Raw genomic sequence first — 22,046 nt, 5'->3', positions numbered from 1 at the left:
CCTTTATGACCTAGAATGGCTCGTTTATGCTCCATTGGCAGTTAAGGCTACTTTTACACTCGCGTTTTGTGCGGATCCGTCATGGATCAGTTCAGATACTACAACCGACAGCATCCGTTCAGAACGGATCCGTTTGTATTATATTCAACATAGCCAAGACGGATCCGTCTTGATCACCATTTAAAGTCAACGGAGGACGGATCAGTTTTCTATTCTGCCAGATTGTGTCAGTTTCATGAGACGGACACCAAAACGCTGCAAGCGGAATGGAGACTGAACTGAGGCATTCTGAGCGGATCCTTCTCCATTCAGAATGCATTAGAAGGCAAACTGATCCGTTTTAAACGCTTGGGAGAGCCCTGAACGGATCTCACAAATTGAAAGCCAAAACGCCAGTGTGAAAGTAGCCTAAGAATATGACCTACTGGGGTGATGTCATCTACTACACAACAATCCTGTTTGACGCAATTAGCTACCTTGAAAATCACAGCCGTTACATCAGTAGTCAGTAAACAGTTAATCGGTTGCTGTTGATTTTCATAGCAAGCAGTGGCGTGCCTAGGGTGTTTGGCACCTGGGGCCGGTCCTTTCTCTGGCACCTCCCCCCCCCCAATACTTTAAACAGTAGTGTTGCCCTTATTGTACAACCTTCACAGTAGTTTTGTACAGATGTGTGCCCCCTCACAGTAGTTATGCACACATTGTGCCCCCTCACAGTAGTTATGCACACATTGTGCTCCCCTCACAGTAGTTATACCCTCTCTGTGACCCTTCACAGTAATAATCCCCATTGTGTCCCCTTCATAGTAATAATCCCCATTGTGCCCCCTTCACAGTAATAATGCCCATTGTGCCCCCTTCACAGTAATAATGCCCATTGTGCCCCCTTCACAGTAATAATGCCCATTGTGCCCCTTCAAAGTAATAATGCCCATTGTGCCCCTTCAAAGTAATAATGCCCACTGTGCTAGTAATGCCCTCTGTGCCCCCTCCACAGTAATAATGCCCATTGTGCCCCCTTCATAGTAATAATGCCCACTGTGCCCCCTTCACAGTAATAATGCCCTCTGTGCCCCCTCCATAGTAGAAATCCCCATTGTGCCCCCTTATCAGTAATAATGTCCATTGTGCCCCTTCACAGTAATAATGCCCTCTGTGCCCCCTTCATTGTAGTAATGCCCTCTGGCTCTGTGCCCCCTCCATAGTAGAAATGCCCATTGTGCCCCCTTCATATTAGTAATGCCCTCTGTGCCCCCAGCCGTTTAAAGAGGGGGCAGCTCTCATATAAGAGCTGCTTTCTCTGCTCTGTTCACCTGCTCACCGTAGCATTTGTAGTGATGAGCAGGTAAACAGAGCAGAGAAGGCAGCGCTTGTACGAAGAAAAAAAAAGCGGACAACCTAAAAAGACAGTTGGAAAACATTACATACAGCGCTACAGAACATACAGGGTAATACAGCCCCACATATGTACCTCCTACATCCAGTGACTTCTCTTATCTGATGTAGATTTTCTCTTCTTCTCCTGTTAGACCAGACCGCCATGATGACTTCTTTCAGCCGCACCTTGCCTCTGCAGAGTTTAACAAACAGACATCTTACTTTCCTACTTTTCCATCATCCTCCCACCTTCTCAACACCCCATCCTGCCACTGTGTCCACTGTGCCCCCAATACTTTCCTGCAGAAACAGTCCCCCTGAAAATACTGGTACGACACAGAACACCCCTTTATATTGTACGCAAGTAATAAAAAACCCACCTTCCTTTCAGATCAGACCCCCATATAAAACCATAAATGAGATCCCCCAATCTCAGACCAAACCCCCTTTAGACCTCTATGTCAGACCCCATATAAGACCCCAGTTTTAAACCTCAGATCAGACCCCCATTAGACCTCCATATAAGACCCTGACCCAATATCAGACCTCAGATAAGACCCCCATTAGACCTCCAGACCCACATATCGGACCTCAGACCAGACCCCCATATCAGACCTCCAGACCCCCCAGTCAGACCTCCAGACCCCTTTTAGACCTCTAGACCCCCCAGTCAGACCTCTAGACCCCCCAGTCAGACCTCTAGACCTCCATTAGACCTCCAGACCCCCAATCAGACCTCTAGACCCCCCAATCAGACCTCCAGACCCCCAATCAGACCCCCATTAGACCTCCAGACCCCCAATAGACCTCCAGACCCACCAGTCAGACCACCAGACCCCCATTAGACCACTTCAGACCCCCCAGTCAGACCTCTCCTGACCCTCCATAGACTGCTCCAGACCCCCAATTAAACCTCCATATCAGACCACGGATCAGACTGTAAAATAATAAAGTAACTTACCTCTCCTGTCTCCACTCTCCCGTCCTGGCTGTCTTCTCTTCTCAGGGCCGGCACTGCAGTCACCTGACCTCCTGCAGCGTCAGGTCAGATTGCGCTCTGTACCTCCTGACGCTGCAGGCAGCCAGGACACAGCAGAGCGGGCCCTGAGAAGAGAGAGCAGGAGGAGGGGTAAGTACTGGACAGCGCTCACATCGCTTCTCTCCCCCTCCTCCTGCAGACTAGTGAGCGCTTCCATCTTAGAAATGCACTGCATCTTAGAAAGGGAAAAGCAATGAGCGCTTCCTTCTGTATTAATGGAAGCACTCATTTCTTCTGTTCTGGCACCACCCTGAGAGTGCTGAGAGCCGGCACCTGGGGCGGACCCTCCCCCCGCCCCCCAAGGGCACGCCACTGATAGCAAGATTATTTAGCATTTTAAACTAATTGCACCTTCTGAATATGCATGAGCAAAAAAAGTATTTTCTCAGCAGTTTCATAATCTAGTGAAGATGCAGGACATGTAAGGAGAGCATTTAAACATATTAAGAAAAACAGGCTGCCCCCATAACCCGTGAGCTAACATCACAAGTGAACACATCAGGAATTAGGATTATATGGTGTGTGTGTGCAGTATATATGGAATAATGTGCCCCCTATTATAAGACGATTATTCCCTGAGGCGTTCTACGACACACAAAAACATGCGGCCGCAGGTTGAGCACATTTATACAAGTCACAGAACCCTGCAATGACTTCTAATATTCTTATGCTGGGTTCACACTGTGTTTAGCCCACTGCTGGGCTTTCAGTAATGGGTATACGTTTGAGTACCCCAAATATTTCAAAAAGTTCTAATTCTACCGAACCAAGAGAAACAAGGCGAGAGAGGAAGAGACGGCCAGAAATTTTCCAGGCAATCAGAGCATTTTCTCAATATGTTCGACCCAACTCAAACTTTAATCAAATTTTAAAGAGTCACTGTACTTTCGTGCAATTTACTTTCATTTAACAGAGAACAGTGTAACTATCAAATTTCTAAATCACTTCACTTAGAAAATATTCTTGCATCCACCTGAAAAAAAGCTGTAACGTCATGGCCACTCGGGGGACTCACTTCCACCTAAGTTGTAGTCCACTGCCTGTTGTCATGCAAGATCCGCCCCTAGTACTCAGAAGACAGCCGAGAGGAAGTGGGGGAGTGTCAGAGCTAGCTGAGATCCTCAGCCTGATGAAACAACTGCTTCTGAACACCATGAAAGCCTGATTTATCCATCCTTATCAGTTCTGTGAGCTCCAGAGCTGAAAACTAACATAGTGGGAAGCAATGGAAAGTATGTCACAGCAGTACAGTGTCGGCAGAAGGGATATGCTCCCTGCTTGTGAATGAAATGCATCTAGCTGTGCAGCTGAAATGGGAAATAATATTGTTGAAAAAAAAAAAAACATTAGGGAAGCCCAAACACAACAGCTCCTTCTCAGTTATGATTGTACGAAGAGGCACAGCCAATATCTACATTTTTTTTTTGAGAACTGCTCATTTACTTCACTGAGGCACTTCTTTGGCCTGTATAAAACTCATTATAGACTAATGAAATAAAAAAAAAAATATACTGTTATAAGCCATAAGTCTGATATCAGTAAAATGCTGTGCAAGGCAAGATGGTAAAAGCTTTAAGCCAGTGCATATGGAGTTCATTGTAAACTGCAGTCACAGAAGAATTCCAGACATCAATAGGTCAGTTATTCTGTTCTGCAGTGATTTATCAGATCACATGTTTACCAGTGAGCCGCTACAGTTTATGTGCAGCGTTGTATACATGACACTTGACATTCGTGGTCAGGGATCATTATGCTGTGTTACAATCTGTAGTTTAGGTTCAGAAGGCAATAAATTACCCTTGTGCTTGTAAAGACAAATTTATCATGCATTTTACTACTTTAAGGACTAGCTACGACAGAATGGGCTAGGAATGAAAGGTTCCAAACATGACTAGATTTCATATATCAAGTCGTCAAGAACGTAGCATTAAAAGTCGCTCTGAAACTACTGCAAAACATCTGTACATCTTGAAGACACTACGTACATGAGAGCGTACCTTCTAGTGTGGGGATTTCTGACCTAAAATCTCATTCTAATCTAAGGATTCTAGGTTATATAAAGTTATAGCATAGTAAATATCTGCGAGTCTATATATAATGTGGCTGGGATCATGACCACACTTGGATGCCAATAATTGTGTGGCATTACCATGTAGATTGTAAGCCCTCACGAGCAGGGCCCTCTCTCCTTCTGTACCAGTTGGTAACTCGTCTTGTTTATGCTTAGTGCAATTGTCTGTATTATGTATGTATGCCCCTATCATATGTACAGTGCTATGGTATAAATGGCGCTTTAATAATAAATAATAATAATTACCATAAGTGGCACAACTTTAAAAAATATAATAATTACCCTGCCACCGTAGCCTTTGTACACTATCATACGCAGCTTTTTTTCCCATATAAAATATTGGAAGTCACAGTAATGTAACGATTTTAGTCTGGGCAATTCTATATCTCTGTGGTTTTGCATTTTTGGCTGGAAAATCCAAAGTAGAATCAGCATAATATGTAGGGCTACATAGCAACTTGCAGTCCCGCACAGTAAGATGGCAATGTCATGCTACTACACCACACCTAATGATAGCAAGTGTGGTCACACAGTGGTCTGGAAGTTGTCTCAGCTGAGACACTACCGGATTACAGTGAGTCCAACAAGTCCCTCACCATCATTAGTGCGACATCAGTCATCCTCATGTTGTGCGGTCACAAGACGCTATGCAGTGCTGAGTAAATTTGTACTGTATGTATTAAACAAATATGAAAAATCTGCATCAAATTACCCTTCCATATATCCCAGTACCATCTGGTATCAATGTGTTTATTTTGTAAGGCTAGTTTCACATCTCCATTTTGTACTCCGGTACTCTATTCTGGCAGAGGAACAAACTACCGGAGTTACCTTATTCATCGTAGCCAAACACTGCCCGATCTCCATTCGTTATAACATGATCTGGAGGGTTTCTGGAATAAATGACGCCTTTATGTCGGTAAAATACCATTCAATGTAGCAGTATTTTTCGGTCAGGAAGCCAGCATTTGTGTCAGAAACCTGCCGGATCCTCACCAGATCCTATTATACTGAATGGGGATCCGGCAGTGTCTAGCTATTCTTGATACGGTTAAGGCCTCTTGCGCCCCGTCAAAGCAGACCAGACAAAAAAGTCCTGTATGCAGGACTTTGTCTGGTAAAAACAAAAGATCCCGAAAAGAAACTAAACAGCCTTCACTGTAATCAATGGAGCGCTGCTCACGTCAGTTATGTGCTGATTCTGCCACTACTGATATTTTCTTTGTTTTGCTCCTTTAACAGGGCAGAACAATGGATGTATATAGTGCTGGTGTGAACTCACTCTAACGGTCCAGTTAAAGGGGGTGAGCCTTTTACACGGGGGCCACATTGTCTATAAAGAATTTAATCATACGCCAGTAAATTTGTCAGGACTTGGGAGGCTATGCCTCTCAACTAAGCCTTACCCTCCACACTCACTCTTCAGAAAAGTGGCGAATATGGCATAAAACCACCAAAAGCTGCATATTTTTGTGCCAATGGCGCCTATGCAAAAATGTGAATGATTTTAATGCCACTTTTCTGGTGAGCGTGGAGGGTTGATAAACTCCCCCTACCAATATTCATGGTCGCTGATCACTGAAGTTAGTGTATTTCCTATGCAGATTCCTGGATTGCTCACAAGGAGACTGCTAAGTTATCATACTGTCATTGTGTGATGCAGTTGATAGTTGTAGTACCTATGCTGACTCCTAAGAGGCTCATCATACATGAAGCTCATACTTCAGCTGCACTCTAGAAGAAGATGGCAAGGGACACAAAGAACAACCTCATGCAAGTAAAGGAAACTTTAAGAGGAACGCTGGTCCTGTAAGCCAGCACAAAAGCTGCATTTTATTTTTGCCTGGAGTAAGACTTTAAAGGGATATTCCCAAAACAGGATCTTCTGACACATCAATGTTTGGAGGTTGGCAAAATCTATCGATAACTGAGGAGCATCAGGGGAACTGAAGTCCAGACTCCAGGTCCTTCAGAAATGAGATCTTTATAATGTTCAGACCACCCGAATGCGAGAACAGGCCTTTAATCCAAACCTCAACCAGAAATACCGTATTTTTTGCCCCATAAGACGCACTTATGCCCCTGCATCTTAGGGGGCGAATGCTTTCATTTTACATCGCAGTCTGCGATGTATGAGCGGGGAGAGAGTAGGGGCTGGAGTCCGGAACTAGGGGCGGGGCCCGATGCAGTCACTGTACTCTTACACCGGGCCCCGCCGCTCACTGCAGTATTTATAAACATTAATCCTTATCCTGTTAATAAGTTTAACTAAAGCTGCGCTCTCCCCTGTTCCCCTGTATCAGTACAGCACTTACTAACAAGCTCCATAGCAGGCAGAGCGGGCGGCAGCAGTAATGTCACTCACTGACATCGAGCGCCTGCTCCTCCCACTTTATGAATGAAGCAGGCGAAGCAGGCGTGTGACGTCAGTGAGTGACGTTACTGCTGCCGTCAGCTCTGCCTGCTATGGAAGCGTGTTCGTAAGTGCTGTACTGATACAGTAGAATAGGGGAGAGCGCAGCTTTAGTTAAACTTATTAAATGGATAAGGATTAATGTTTATAAATACTGCGGTGAACGGCGGGGCCCGGTGTATTGGGGGACACTGTTATGAGGGGGATCTGTGGATGACATATAGCAGTGTCCTCCACAGATCCCCCACCCCATAACAATGCCATCCACAGATCCCCCATAACAGTGCCATCCACAGATCCCCCAAATGACAGTGCGTCATCCACATATCCCCCATAATAGTGTCATGCACAGACCACCATTAATTCAAAACCCACCAAAAGCACACCTTGTGGTTAAAATTTTTTTTTTTCTTATTTTCCTCCTCAAAAACCTAGGTGCGTCTTATAGGCCGGTGCATCTTATAGGGCGAAAAATACGGTAGTTTTTATTGTATTTTGTCCACTAATAAAGCACTTTAAAGGTTTTTAATGTATTGGCATGTGAACCCTACAATGGGCTACAATTCATCACATTACAAACCTTAAATCCATTGATCAATCACTTCTGACGATACTAAAACATATCCTGTTTCTTTTGGTACTGTAATATATTCTCTTGCTACACATCTACCTGGAAAGAAGCTTTTCTTAAAAGTCATTGACGGCACTTTGAAAACTTCTAAAGACTTCACGAAAAAAAATAAAAAATTCTATTTGAGTCAATTCTTTTACAATTTGCTTTTGGCAATGTTATTTTATTGTGTTCAGTGATAGCAGTGCAGAGCAGTTCTGTGATGTGCTAGTCACAGACATGTATATGGTAACTGATCCACACGGCCCGTCAGATTTAACACTGAACCCGAACCTTGGTCGCAACACAATAGATCACCTAAAATCAATGCCATGATTTCCTAAATCAATGAGAACATGTTTTTTTTTTTTTTCTTTTAGGCTATGGTCACATAGCCGATGTGCATATTCAGTGGCAGAAAGTGGGGACCGATGGATATTAGCCAGAGATGTGCTGCAGATTATGTGTCTAACACTGGGGCTAATGATCATGTCTGCTGCCTGGAAATCCACATAGAAATTTTCCTACCCATGTGAATGGGGTTTCAAAAACTCCATTCACATGCATAGGAGGAAGATTTTAGATTTTAGTTGGGAATATGCAGTGAAATCTTGAAGAAAAAAAACCTCAAAATCTGAAAAAAAACCTTACCAATTGGCCAAATGGCAACAAAAAACTATATAAAAATATATATTAAAAGGGTTGCGACACCTTTAAATGTTTTTAAAAAAATATAATTTAGCATGAAAAAGTAAATACTTTTCTAATTTACTTTTTGTTACAAAAAGTTACTCCTGCTTTGATATATATTTTTTTGTTTCATTAGAATAGCGTCTTCTGCGCTTTAACCTGTATTGTACCTGTCCAGTTGCTAAGGTGAATGAGCATGGTCGCACATGCTCAGTTCCATTTTTCAACTGCTGACAACCAGGTCTTCTGATAGAAGCTATGACAGTTCAGTGAGAGAGCTGAACTAGAAAGGACAAACACCTCAAGCTTATAAAGAGAGATGCAGCAGAAGGAGCATATAACCCCCCCCCGGGATGGCAGCCTGACAAAAATCTAGCAGCGCTAACTGGAGCAACAAATGGGCTAGATCTCTGGATCCACGTGAGGTACAGGGCTGGTTCCAGCTTTATGAAGAGATTGTCTTGTATTATATGATAGTTGATTGTTACATCAATTATGAAATAACCCCTTTAAGAACTTGTATTCTTAAATAAGGCAAAACATATAACTGCCCAATGGGCACAATCTTAACCAAAGCTGCCCTATGTCATATAAAAGGGCTTTTCTTATAGCAATGCTGTTTACTGTGCCACATCCCATCTGTGCAGGCTCAAAAGCTGGATATTCATGGTTGAATTCACTTAATTGTAATGGAGGTGGATTCTCATGTGCGATATCTTAAAACTAGGGACAAAACTTCTGGGCGTTAGTGGGGTCCTTAATCTCAATGCAGTAATAGGAAAACTCAAAAATTCTAATATTGCTTTAGAGAAAGTCGTTGGAATACTCATGATACAACACAGTAGTAAATATGCCTAATTTACAAATGTTCTCAAATGTTCTTAGGTATGGAATATAATAGTATTCAAAAGCAAAAATATCCTGTAAAAGTTTATAATAAAATCGGCCATTTGTTATACCTGTATTACTCCATGGCATCCCTTACAAAAAAAAGGGTGTTTTTGAACTTAAGACTGCAATTTTTGTCAATGACACATGCTTTTGAGATCTGCAATACAACAAATGAACTCTCAGAAGATAGCCCAGGGCCTGCTGGATAGTGTTCTTTCAGAAGCAAAGACTCAAAAGGGAAGTTTGATGATGAACATTTGTTAAATCAGCCTTGGGCCTTGAAGTTTTCAGTGTTGAAGAAAAAATATTTTGGCGGCTCAAAAATTCCTCAAAATTATTATTATTTCTTTGCTCTTCAGAAACATCAAAACATCTTTGTCTTACTCAATTAAGATTAGAGGAAAGAACTAATTCTGTCCTCAAATTAATATCAAATAACTCACTGTCTGAATACAGGCACCAAACATTTAGGTTACCATATAGCCGGTAAAAACGTATAACTCTATAATAAACAAAATTCCTTTAAATACGGATGCTGCTATGGTCTTCTTCAGTCCAACATAGCACTCACATGAGAGTTATCGTCCAATTACCTCTTTCATATACTCCTTGCTTTGGAATAAGTATTATCGGAGGAGAAAACCTCACATAGGTCGGGTCGATTTTTTTGGACTGATACACCAGATTCTAATTACAAATGATTATTTTATTACTGTAAATGTATAGGTTAGTTGTACAATATTCTTTTTTATTCCATGTTTTTACATGCCATAAACATATACCACATCTGTATGCAAAGAATGTATTCACCCATGCTAGTCCTTGTCCTCAGTTGGGCTCAAAATCGTATTTTCCCACTAGGCCAATTTAATAATAAGTGAACTAACCTAAACTTCTTTATCGAGTGCAATACCGTGGGAATAGTGACTAGCTGCCAGGTCACATGCCACATACCTGCATGTCACCGCTGCAGGATGTAAATAAGCAGTGGCAGGAAGACCGGATCGGTTGCGCATTAGAAAGTGGTAATCATAGCAACATTTTTTTAATCTCACAACAAAAGAGGGCTTTCCTGAGGTTTTTAATTAGCATGGTAAACCCCCTTAAGTGTTAAAGGGTTGTCCATAAGGGGTACAATTTTTTGAGAATGCTCAGAATAGTTTAAAAAGTTAAAAGGATCGATAACCTCAAAGATCCCCACCAGGTTACTGCTGCAGCCATTGAATGGTTGGCCACTTAATTAATGCAACTTTCTGTGTGACAAGCCTAGGCCAGGAAGCATAGACCAGCGAAGATCTGGTATTCATCAGAATCGGCGATGGTAAAACTTAGTTTTCATATTATAATGCTAGTTTCACACTAGCGGCAGCCTTCTCCGGCAGGCTGTTCCAGTGGAGGAACGGCCTGCCGGACCCGTGGTACTGCTAATGCACCGTGCCGCCAGAAGTCCACTCCCACCCCATTCACTATAATGGGGCAGGCCGGAAGGTCCAGCTGCAGCACGGCAAACATGCAGAGGGGTGGCCGGAATAAAACTACATGTAAGTTTTATTCCGGCGCCTCTCTGCATGTTTGCCGTGCTGTGGCCGGACATCCGGCCCGCCCCATTATAGTGAATGAGGCAGGAGAGGACTTCGTAGTTTTATTCCGGCAGCCTCTCGGGATGTTTGCCGGGCTGCAGCCGGACCTCCGGCCCGCCCCCCCATTATAGTGAATGGGGCCGGCGCGGACTTCCGGGGGCACGGTGCACTAGCGGTAGAAAGAACCCGGCAGGCTGTTCCCCTGCCGGAACAGCCTGCCGGAGAAGGCTGCCGCTAGTGTGAAAGTAGCCTTAAAGCCTTAACGTATATATTTTTTTGGGAGTATTGGATTGTGGTGATTAATATCACCTTGGTGGCCCTATTTCAACTTTTCACTGTGTATTCAATTACCCCTTAATGCCACATTTTTGTTCCCTGTACTGTCTATTTTTACCTGTGCTTAAAATAGGGTTGCTAGTCATGGTCCGTCTATCTGTTGAAGGACGGAGCACGCTGCGTGCAGGGTCACATTACTGACAGCCAGGGACTGTAAGTAAATGATTAAAGCCAGGTCCTCCCCAGCAGCTGATAACAGTGCCTGGGCTGTGTGCACTTCTCCCTGTCCCTGCGCTTGGCAGACGCTCCCTCACTCAGCAGAGCTGGAGAATGCAGAGTTAGACGAGCACAGACCAGGGAAGGGAGATCTGCCATCTGCTCCGTGTATAAATGAAAGCAACATGTGGTAAGAGGACCCCTTTGTGCTGCAGGAGATTAACCCTTTTGGGGGAAGGGGCTCTGGTTATTGACACTTTTGGGGGGCTATTGTTACTGGCTAGTGAGGGCAGGCGGGATTAGCCTCAGGGTGAGGGCAGTGGCGGCCATCTTAACTGAATAGTGAAATTGCAGTTTTATGCAGACTGGTTGCTAAGGGCTGAATCTTATTAAATATGGGGGAAGTCAGTCTAATAGTAACGGATTCTGGAATATCATGTTATTAGTAACTACATATATGAAAATTGAAATTAGGGTCTAAATGTGACAGTTATCCTTTAAGCATAAGACAGTTACTATAAAAGCATACTGCTAAAGCTAGGGCTGAATGATGACTAAAGCGAAGTTTATCTGACTTCACAGGCAAAATAGTCTGCATTATGCATGCAGAAATATCTCTGATGCACCTTGACAGGACTACTAGAATTATTCTCTCAGGACTACTAGAATTATGCTCTCTTAGGAACTGGAGCCTTAGGTTCAGTTTAAACAGATAAGTTTTCTAAACAGGTGATCCCATGAGAAGTATTATTATGCAGTGAACAGGGCATTTCGAATTGTAATACATAGAATAAAAAAAAAAAAATATTTTTTTCATGTACAATCTCTGCTCCGGTAGCGCCCACTGCTGTTTTTCACGTGGCTGAAATTCTCGTCCACCTTATCCTCCATTCAGTGGTGCACTCCCTGCCCCCTTCCTCCTCTCACAACTGGCGTAGTGATCTCATAATGAGCTGGCCCTACTTTTAAATTCATGGAAATATATAGCGGTATCTCTCTCTAGCCAGTGGAGAAAGAAACTGTATCGCATACCATAGTGCCATTATTTGGTTCAAAGGTACCATGTGTGAGGGACTATTTTCTGTGCAGGGGAGGAAGGGGTCAAGAAGAGCTGATTGCAACACGCTCCTGGGGTTGCAGATGCTTGGTGAGCTGCTGCCCAACCACAGCAAAGGAAAAGAGAAATCTGCCAGATAAAATGTGTGTGAAAAAAAAAAATAAAGAGGAAAAAAGTTGAAAATTACATTGGACAGCAGTGTTTTTTGCATTGGTATAGTTAAAATAATGGTATGCATTTCTCAAGATATTCAGGCCGTTTTCCTGAAAGGAGGAAAAGTATAAAGGGACTACACTTGTGGTCATTTTTACATAAAAGAGTTAAATCTCTCCAATGGGGCAATCCAAAGGCAATTCAATATCAATAAGAGGAAGAGATGAGAGCCTTTAGTTCCCAGGTACATGATGAATGATAGAGAGACAGATAATAGATATAGAGAATAGGCAGACAGATAGACAAATATCACATTTACTTACCCAGCACTTCTGCTGTGGCCATGATCTCACAAGTATACATTGCAACCATAAGTCTCTGTGGCTTTACTTGAAAAGCATAACGACAAGCTTCCTTCATTGTGGCAATTAACTGTCCGGAAAATGGTCCGTAACAGTCTGTAAATAGGAAATCCCCTTTACGTTTGCTGGATTTCTCCTGAGCCTTTGTGCTATCCTGACTGTGTCGTGGAACGTCTTTTGCTTCAGCAGCTTCCCTCACGGAATTATCAATGGATTCAGCAGCTGTATGTAGATTGTCTTCTTCTCCTTTTGCAGCCTTTTCTTCTGAATATTGTCTTTCCAACACCATAGATTTATTCATATCAAGTTTTTCCACAACGAAACAAACTCCCATAAGAGGTTCTTCACACATGGGCCCAGCCAGGGTCACAAGCTGGAAACCACTAATAATGCTGTTATCGAAACTATGATATTTACCCTTCTTGGGGACTGCATCAAGGCATTGCCATATAGAGGGCCTTTCATAGCCTTCAATGTGATTTACCAAGATATTAGGCCCATAACGTCTAGGGCCAAAGGACCAGATTTGGTCAACTACATTTCGCCACCTTCTGCCTTGTAAATGTTGTTCAAGCTGACTTTTGAATTCTCTAATTCGGCTGATTGTTGTCTCGCTGACCTGAATGGTATTGCTTCCTTCATTGAAAGCCAAGTTGATCTGTTCCATAGTTCTGATTAAGTCACTGTTTTTCTCTAAAAGATGAGTGGTTTCTTCCGGGAGTGGCATGGCTCGGACACAAAGTGTGGCCAATTTATTTGAAGTGGTTAGTGTTACTAGGCCATCTGGGTCAATCTGGACACCTTCAGGTGACTTATTTTGCTCTTCTTTAACCTGGTGTATAATGGCCACTTTATGCTGTTTTCCAATATCTTCATTTACCATGTCAAATTTTGGAGGTCTGATTATGGTTTCTCTAAATGGGATTATAGGTTCAGAAGCACTCACCTCAATCTTTGCAAACCTATATATAAAAGGATACCAAAAACAATAGGAGATCAATAAATCATCACACTTCAACAAAAGGATCTTTAAACATACATTTATCGTTGGCACCTAACTGATATAAGTGAAGACTACTTCAATTTTCTATTTTCTCCTTCAGCCACTTAGCTCACTAGTGTGCTATATCAGCCCATCCTTAAGCATGGTTCCTAACATTTCTTACTTTTTTTTCTCTTAAGGCACATTTAGATGTGCTAGGCGAGCAAGCAATTATCGGGAAGGGACCGCTCCTTCCCGATAATTGCCTGCTCTACAGTGGAGGTGAAGATCAGTATTTACATGAAGGTATCACTTTGACTGTATGGAGATAAGCAATGGCTTCTGCCATTGTTTGTCCTCATACCGGTTGATGCACACAGCATGATCTGCTGCCCAGAAACAATGATCTAATGTTCTGCATAAAAGATCTTTTCACCTGATGAACAAGTATTTTGCTCGTTTGTCGGCAGCATATTTACATGGGTAGATTATACTGAAAAGAGCATTCATAGTAATGTTTGTTCCTGATTACCTACCCGACAATTGGGCAGTGTAAATCCTCCGTTACATTTTCCCTTTTATCTGTCAACACCAGAACTTCAATGGGTAGCTGAACATTTCAGTATAAACTATGTTCCACGCCATTTTATCCAGCCAATGGATAATAGAGTAAACTTTTTTAATGTCACGGATAATTAATGAGTAAGGCTTATTTATTAAGGAGTAAGTAAGGCTTATTTTCCAGAGGCTTAAAGTACATGCATGCTAAAACAAGCACTATACAATACATGGCAAATTCACCAAGTATTCCTCTTATTACCATGACTAGTGTTGAGCGAACCAAAGAGCACAAAGTGGACTTCGAACGGATTTCAGGGAAAATTCGATTTGCCGCAAAGCTAAATTTCCTCATGCTTTGTGGCAATGAATCGATTTTCCCTGAATTGGGTAAAAAAAAAAAAAAAAAAAAATCATACTTACCTCATCCTTTTGAGCACGAAGAGCCTGCCTTCACCATCTTGATTGAAAATCCCGTGCGCAGTGACGTATGACGTCACCACACCAGCCAACACAATAACATCATCATGGGCCGTGCAGGATCTTCAATCAACATGGCGGCGGAGGGCTCTTCGCAATAACATGAATGAGGTAAGTATTTCGCTTATTACCATGAATAGTGTTGAGCAAATCAAAGTTCACAAAGTGGAGTTCGACCAGAATTTCTGGGAAAATGCAATTTGCCACGAAACCGAATTTCCTTGTGCTTAGTGGTAACGAATCGATTTTCCCTCAAATGGGGTGAAAAAAAAAAAAACATAGTTACCTCATCTGTTTGAGAGTAAAAAGCCCGCCGCCGCCATCTTGATCCTGGGAAATCCGGTGTGCGGTGACGTATGTCATCACGGGCCGCGCTGGATATTCAATTAAAGGGGTTGTCCGGGTTTAGAGCTGAACCCGGACATACCTCCATTTTCACCCAGGCAGCCCCCCCTGACTTGAGCAACGGAGCAGTTCATGCTCCGATGCTCTCCCTTGCCCTGCGCTAAATCGGGTAGGACAAAGGCATATTCAAGAGTTCCGGTCACGAACCGGGCTCTCCATGAGGCTGCCAGGAAGCCCGGTGACGTCGACGGCACTGATGAGTGGGCTTTAGCGCTGCCGTAGCCAGTAAAACGGCTAGGGCAGCGCTAAAGCCCGCCCATTAGAGCTGGTGACGTCACCGAACACACTGCTGGGCGGAAACCTTCACCCAGCAGTGTGTTATTGTAAGCAAAAGAGCCTGTGCCCTGCGCGATCTAGCGCACGGCAAGGGAGCGCATCGGAGCATGAGATACCCTGATGCTATTATCAGGGGGGCTGCCTGGTGAAAATATGGGCATGTCCGGGTTTAGAGCTGTCCCCTTTAAGATGGCGGCGGCGGGCTCTTCGCGATCACATGGATGAGGCAAGTATGATTTTTTATATTTTTTTTATATTATAGCCTTAAATATTAAAGTCAGATGCCGCGATAAGTGATAAACGCGGCATCTGAGGGCTACAATGACAGGAAGTGGTCCAATTCCCTTAGATTGCACCCGCTATTTACAAAGAAAAGCGCTTTGTAATTCGTCACAAAGTAATTTTTTTTTTTTTTTTGGCGAAGCAGCCCAATTGAATTTTAAACAACTTCACTCAATACTAGCCATGACATATACAATGATGGCCAACCTGCGGCTCTCCAGCTGTTGTAAAACTACAATTCCCACCATGCCCTGCTGTAGGCTGTCTGGACATGTCAGGAGCTGTAGTTTTGCAGCAGCTGGAGGGCCGCAGGTTGGCCAACCTAGACATATATTTCATAATGATATGACTTGGTTTGCCTCTTCTGTATTATAAAACTTTTAAAGCAACCCTCAGTTAGGGGCTGAAAATGATACATAAGACAGTACCTCAAAAGGTTGGTCACCTGCTATTTAGTTTCCTCAGATCTTCCACCATTGCTGCTTTTTAGCCCAACTCCGGGCAGTGCAGAGCTGTAATCTGTGACTACCTTTTATCTCGGGAGTCTGAGGTAGTCAGAGTCCGCCTCCTGTCTCTCAAAGCAGCAACCTGAACCAATGATAAGCAGAGGGTGTGTCTCAGACTACCTCAGTCTCTCTGTAGGCACTGTACAGAAACTGTCGTCACAGATCACAGCTCTGTCCTAATTCAGAAAAACTAAAAAGCAAGCCAAGAGAAAGATCTGAGGAACATAAATAGCAACATCAGACTTTCAGATCATTTTTGGGCCTCTGACTGAACAGTCACTTCATGCTGCAAGTACTATGCAATGAGAAGGCAAATACAACATTTGAGAAATATACTACGGAACTGGAAAGCTACAAAACCCATCTACCTCTGTCCCAAATAACCTTTTTTTTCTAATGTGTATAATAACTATTAATCACATTTTTCATCAAAATATGCATTGCATTTGACTTAAAAGTCCACATAAAATTTTCTCACTGCATCACTGATACATTTCCTAAGCATGCCCTTAAAAATACACTTTCACTGGAGTGTGAACGACTGCAACAAATCCGTTAGGTGTGAATGTGGTGTTAGGATCCATTTTTTTTTACTCGAAGTCCCTAGCTTGAAACAATAAAGGGTAGCTAGACGGTATGCAGCATTACGCAATGTATAGTGTTCTTCATCTTAACAGTCAATAGGGAGACGGACTATAGGGAGCGCGCCAGCAGTTAAGCCAAGACTGCATGCTCACATAATAGACTGGTAATGAAATGTCTGAAATGGGAAGCACAATGCAGCTGTAACTTAACAGATGAACAGTTAATGCGATTTCTAAGGGGAAGGAAAAAAAACATTAAAAGGACACAAAATGAGGTCTAAGTATAGAAGTCAGGCTGCAGAAGAGAATGGACACCTGTGGGGAAGGTGGTGAGGAAGAAATTTCCCTCATAGCATGGTGCAGCCAAATGTCTCCACTAGACTTTAGAGCATTATTATTACGGAGATGTGACTGCCAAGGAGGTATTAGGAAGGCATGACATCAGCGATGTAGGACTGCACATATGTATGCACCAGCCTTCTCCTCCTGAAGACTAAAAAAAATCTGGAAACGGGCAAAAAATAGCATGATCTGTTTAACTGCAACAAGAAATGACAGCACATATGGAAAGATCTGCATCACCTCCTCAGGGATGGAAACATTCACGGAAACCTACGTGACATATAGTCTTATGAGACTTTATGAGAGCCCTTATCATCCAGGGGTGGAGAAATCTATAGGTTCTACTATGTAAAGAAGATCCTTAGAGAGATTAGTGGCATATGCCACCAATGTCTGATTCCGACTTTATCTTTTGTTGGCCCCACTCAGCTTTTCCTGGGCAGCCGGGGCAAAATCAGCATATAACACATGGATTTTACCATAGACTACCTGGATTTGCCATTGTCAGAATCCACTGCAGATAAAAACCTACGGTGTCCGAACTTACTCTAAGTAAGAAATGCAAACACAACTTGGCAAGCGTGAACTACGGCCTAAAAATGACTGGCTGCCATAGTAATGGGTGAGAATAACAAATCATTTTATAGGCTTGTCCAGATTAACAAAACAAACTGCACCACTTTTCCACTTTTGCCCATAGGCAGTGTTTGGTATTGCAGCTCAGCACCATTTAAAGGGGTATTCTAGTTATGCACTCGGCTATCTCTGGAACTCTCATAGAAATGAACGGAGCAACTGTGTGCTTGCCTGACTGATGGGCTGCTCCATTCATTTCCAGGGGCTTCATGGGGTATGGGGTTCCTGTTCTAGTGATCATGAGGGTCCCAGCGGTATGACCCCCGCCAATCTAATAGTTATCCCCCATCCTGTAGATAAGTTCACATAACTGGAATACCCCTTTAAAGCTACTTTAGCATCAGTGGTTTGTGTCCAGCCAAATTTCTGCATTTTTGCCGGAATGCGGCCAGATCTCCGCCAGACCCCATTCTCTGCTTAGAACAGCCTGCAGGAATCCAAGCCGCAGATATAAAGGTAGCCTAAGTATATGGGGTTGAGTTGGTGTACCAGACACAGTCTATGGACAACTGTGGCAGCTATTTTAATAATATTGTGTATAATAATTGTAATGAATTTGGGCGATGATATAAAGTAAACTAATTAAACTCAATGTAGTATCACAACAAAAAATGAAAAAGTCCAAAACTACTGTATATTTAAAACTGCAATATTTATAGTATATTCATATATGTATCACTTTCTGTTAGTCCAGAACCCAGTGGTCTAGAATTCTGGATACCCAACATTAGGCAACAAAAGTCGAATTGCCACAAAGTCACTGCCAAAAGTCAGTGAAGCCTAAAGACCTCCATATACATTAGATTATAGCTGGCGAAACCCACCATATTTGGTGGGACAGTCTGACAATCAGTTATTTGGTCAGTTATTTCCATTAGTGATTATGAGCCAAAACCAGGTTCAGGTCAAAACCACAGAACAGGTACCTGATCTCTAGGTGGTAGAGTAGGATTAACTATTGGTTTTGGCTCACAATAAGGGTCCATTCACACGTCCGTTGTTTCTTTCCTGATCTGTTCCGTTTTTTTGCGGAACAGATCTGGACCCATTCATTTTCAATGGGTCCTGAAAAAAATCGGACAGCTCAATGTCAGATTTTTTTTCAGGACCCATTGAAAATGAATGGGTCAAGATCTGGTCCAGATCTGTTCCGCAAAAAACGGAACAGATCAGGAAAGAAACAACGGACGTGTGAATGGACCCTAACTGATGGAAATAACTGACCAAATAACTGAAATGTGAACTCGGCCTAATGTGTATAGGGAGCTCTCGACTCTCAACCGACAGATGGTATAATGGGAGAGAAGGGTTCTCCCAGGAGATAAGCGGCTTTCTCCTCTCTCCCAACTGAAAACATACAGGTTCAGCCGAGTTGGGCATGTATGGTGGACTCAGGAAAGAGAATTTTAGAAGGCACAAGCTACCGAAGGTGTCTAGGCACTTTAAATACAAACCAGCTTATCCTGAACACAGCAAGCAATGTTTTAGATAGGACAAGGTAGGCATCTCCACTATATGTGCAGCTATAGACTTCATTAGTCCTAAAGGCGTATTTAGATGCTGTGAGAAGCAGCCGATTGTCGAGAAGGAAGCGTGATCCCCTCCACAGTATGAGGATGAGCTATCACTGCTGCTATCTCTAGTTCCCATACAAAATCATTGTTTCTGGACAGCAGGGATCTGTTTAGATCTGCTGCCCAGGAACCATGATTGAGGTGTCCACACCTCAGATGATTTCACCTGATGAACGAGCGATTTGCTTGTTCATTGGGTAATCTGCGGCACCTTTAGACAGGCAGATTCACGGGCCGTGTAAATCTAGCTGTAGTATTCCAAGGAGTCAGAGTAAGACATATGGTGCTCTGGTACTTGGAAAAGGGAGCCGAATGCCTGCTGTTCTGTCACAAGGGATGATCATTACTCAGTCTTATAATAGGTTTCCGAAGTGTGATCCAGCTACATGAAGATGCTCTGCCTTCATTTAGCAGATTAATATTGTTACACAGCTTTATATAGCGAATATCTGTGCTACATCTACTGACACCCTAAAAACATTTTTGTAAATTTTTTTTATAAAATAAAAGCGTATACAAGTAGCAGATTTGCGGTGCAGATGCCGCACTGTACTTCTGCAGCAAATTACAGTTCAATACAAGGACATTCCATTCCTAGATCCACATAGAAACCGGGGCATGATGGATTTTCCAGTCCACAGTATGTCAATTATAGCAAGGTTTTTTTTTTTACCAAATATTTCACCCCTTTAATGTGCAGGGACGAAATGTGCAGTGGATATCCTTTGCTATGTCTGTATTCAGCCAAAGCCATGCTGGCAGAACATAGCAAAAGCGTGTGTAAATGAGACCTCATAAAGGTAAGTCTGTACAATTATGCCTGGAATAAAAGCACACTTATAGTGCTCTAACTTTATAATGTAGTCTGCACTAAAATCCGACCCCAGAGTAACATACACTGTACATGAGGCCAGACTGAAAACTAAATAAAAAGTAGAACACATGCTCTACACTTTTCTGGTGGCCTTCCGTATCCTGTCTTCGGTCAGGTGAACTGAGCCATATAGATATGTTTAGCGTATACGCCGGAAGAATTTCACAGAATATATCTTAAATGGAAAGTATAGAGTTTGCACTGAGCCTGAGATTTAAGGTGGCCATACACATAGGATTAACGTTGGCCGGAATGGCAGATTTTGGTCATTCCAGCCAACTGTTTGAAAAACTAGCGTGAACAAAGCACTCTCAATCGCCGATGGCAGACCCGTCTGCCAAAAATGTATTCCGCCGTGCTGGAAAACTCCCCACGTTCATCAGCCGAAACTACATGTTGATGGCATGGTTGGATGAATTCAGCCGATCACTTGCCATTGTGCGCAAGCACCAGGAAGACAGTTTTTATTAAAAAACGGACTTCCTTGTCGTGCAGTTTAGTTGTTGGGATCGTTCGTATGTACGATCCCATGAACGACTGTTGAGGCTGATCATCATCTCAAATGTATGGCCAGCTTAACAGAGGTACAAGAGGTTTGATACACCCCCAACTGGTTACCACCCTCTGTACCCTTACTGCAGACTGCTAGCAATTTACTCATAACTTCTAGTAGAAATAATAAAGGAATGGTACACCATAGAGCCATAAGAATAGAGGCTCCAGAATTGTTATTACATGGGGAATACATGAAGCTATTAAAACAGGAATGTCGGGAGAGGTGACAGGTCTAAAACTCATACTGAAGTTCACGTGAGGCAGATGAAGTTTATTAACACTACTAGCAAAATGAGATGGGTTGCACTGCGGGTTGCCCCAGGTGTCCACCTTTTTCTGCAATGACGGGGATGTCTTTATGTGAAATATGCTTTTAATTCGATTTCTGCAGTACTCAGTATCATCCCGAAAATAATTAAACATGCACAAAATAAAGTGACATTATCCCAGCCTTGCCCTTGCCAACTTTCACTCTTACAGATGAAAGGAAATGCCACGTGCATGCCTGTGGCAGCAGCAGACACGCATATAAAGAAATATACACTTTCATTACAGCTACATTGCTTTTTAATTGGAAAACCCATTGTGCAGAGAGCATACAGCAATAAATGAAGCGATGGCGTTCACTGACAAGTAATGAGAGGTAGCCTGCCAAAAAGTGCTCAGGATGGATGCAAGGCCAGAGAGGAGGCCGCACTCGCCAGCAGCAGATCATTTTATAGCCATTAATAAATGTACTTAATGCCCAGAGGATGGTGAAAGATTTTTGGATGAGAACCTCTAGCAAAGCAAAAAGGCATAAATCAGTGTCTGACCAAGGCCGCCTACAAAATGTTTACAGGAATATATATATATATATATATATATTGTTTTCTCAACCTTTCTCTCAAGTCATCCAAGCAGCGCTGCAGGTGAACTTCTCCTGCTGTAATAAGGACGTGCTCTCCCGTCTCCTGAATCAACACTTCCACGCAGGGATCTGCCTGATTTAAGAGCTTCATTCCTTTCACCAGTTGTGGCATTTCACCTGCAAAAAGAATTATACCTGCATGAAAAATGGGGTTTGTAATCGGGGTCCAATATGCATCAGAAAGGCAGGAAAGTTTATAGTGCTCTTCCATCTCCAACAATATCGCCTAGTTTAACCTACATAAAATGCAGAGAAACAAATATTGTTTTTGTACTTATTATTCCTTCTCCTATGTCATTTTCTCCATTCATATACATAGCTATGTTCTACATTCTGCTGGTTGGTTT

The 22,046-nt window shown here is 42.8% G+C and overlaps 1 protein-coding gene across 1 annotated transcript in view; it reads right to left on the bottom strand.

Moving 5' to 3' along the window:
- EFL1 (elongation factor like GTPase 1) overlaps window positions 1-22,046 on the bottom strand; it is a 287,352-nt gene that overhangs the window by 21,906 nt on the left and 243,400 nt on the right. Inside the window, exons 17-18 of the mRNA XM_040414072.1 lie at window positions 21,669-21,816; window positions 12,697-13,697 (exon numbers count right to left, since the gene is read on the bottom strand). Of these exons, the coding sequence (XP_040270006.1) occupies window positions 12,697-13,697; window positions 21,669-21,816 (1,149 nt within the window). The remainder of the gene's footprint in view (window positions 1-12,696; window positions 13,698-21,668; window positions 21,817-22,046) is intronic.

Source organism: Bufo bufo, chromosome 1 (assembly GCF_905171765.1).
Source record: "Bufo bufo chromosome 1, aBufBuf1.1, whole genome shotgun sequence".
NCBI lineage: Eukaryota > Metazoa > Chordata > Amphibia > Anura > Bufonidae > Bufo > Bufo bufo.
Note: the sequence above shows the minus strand (reverse complement) of the source record. Positions and strands in the feature narration are given on the sequence as shown.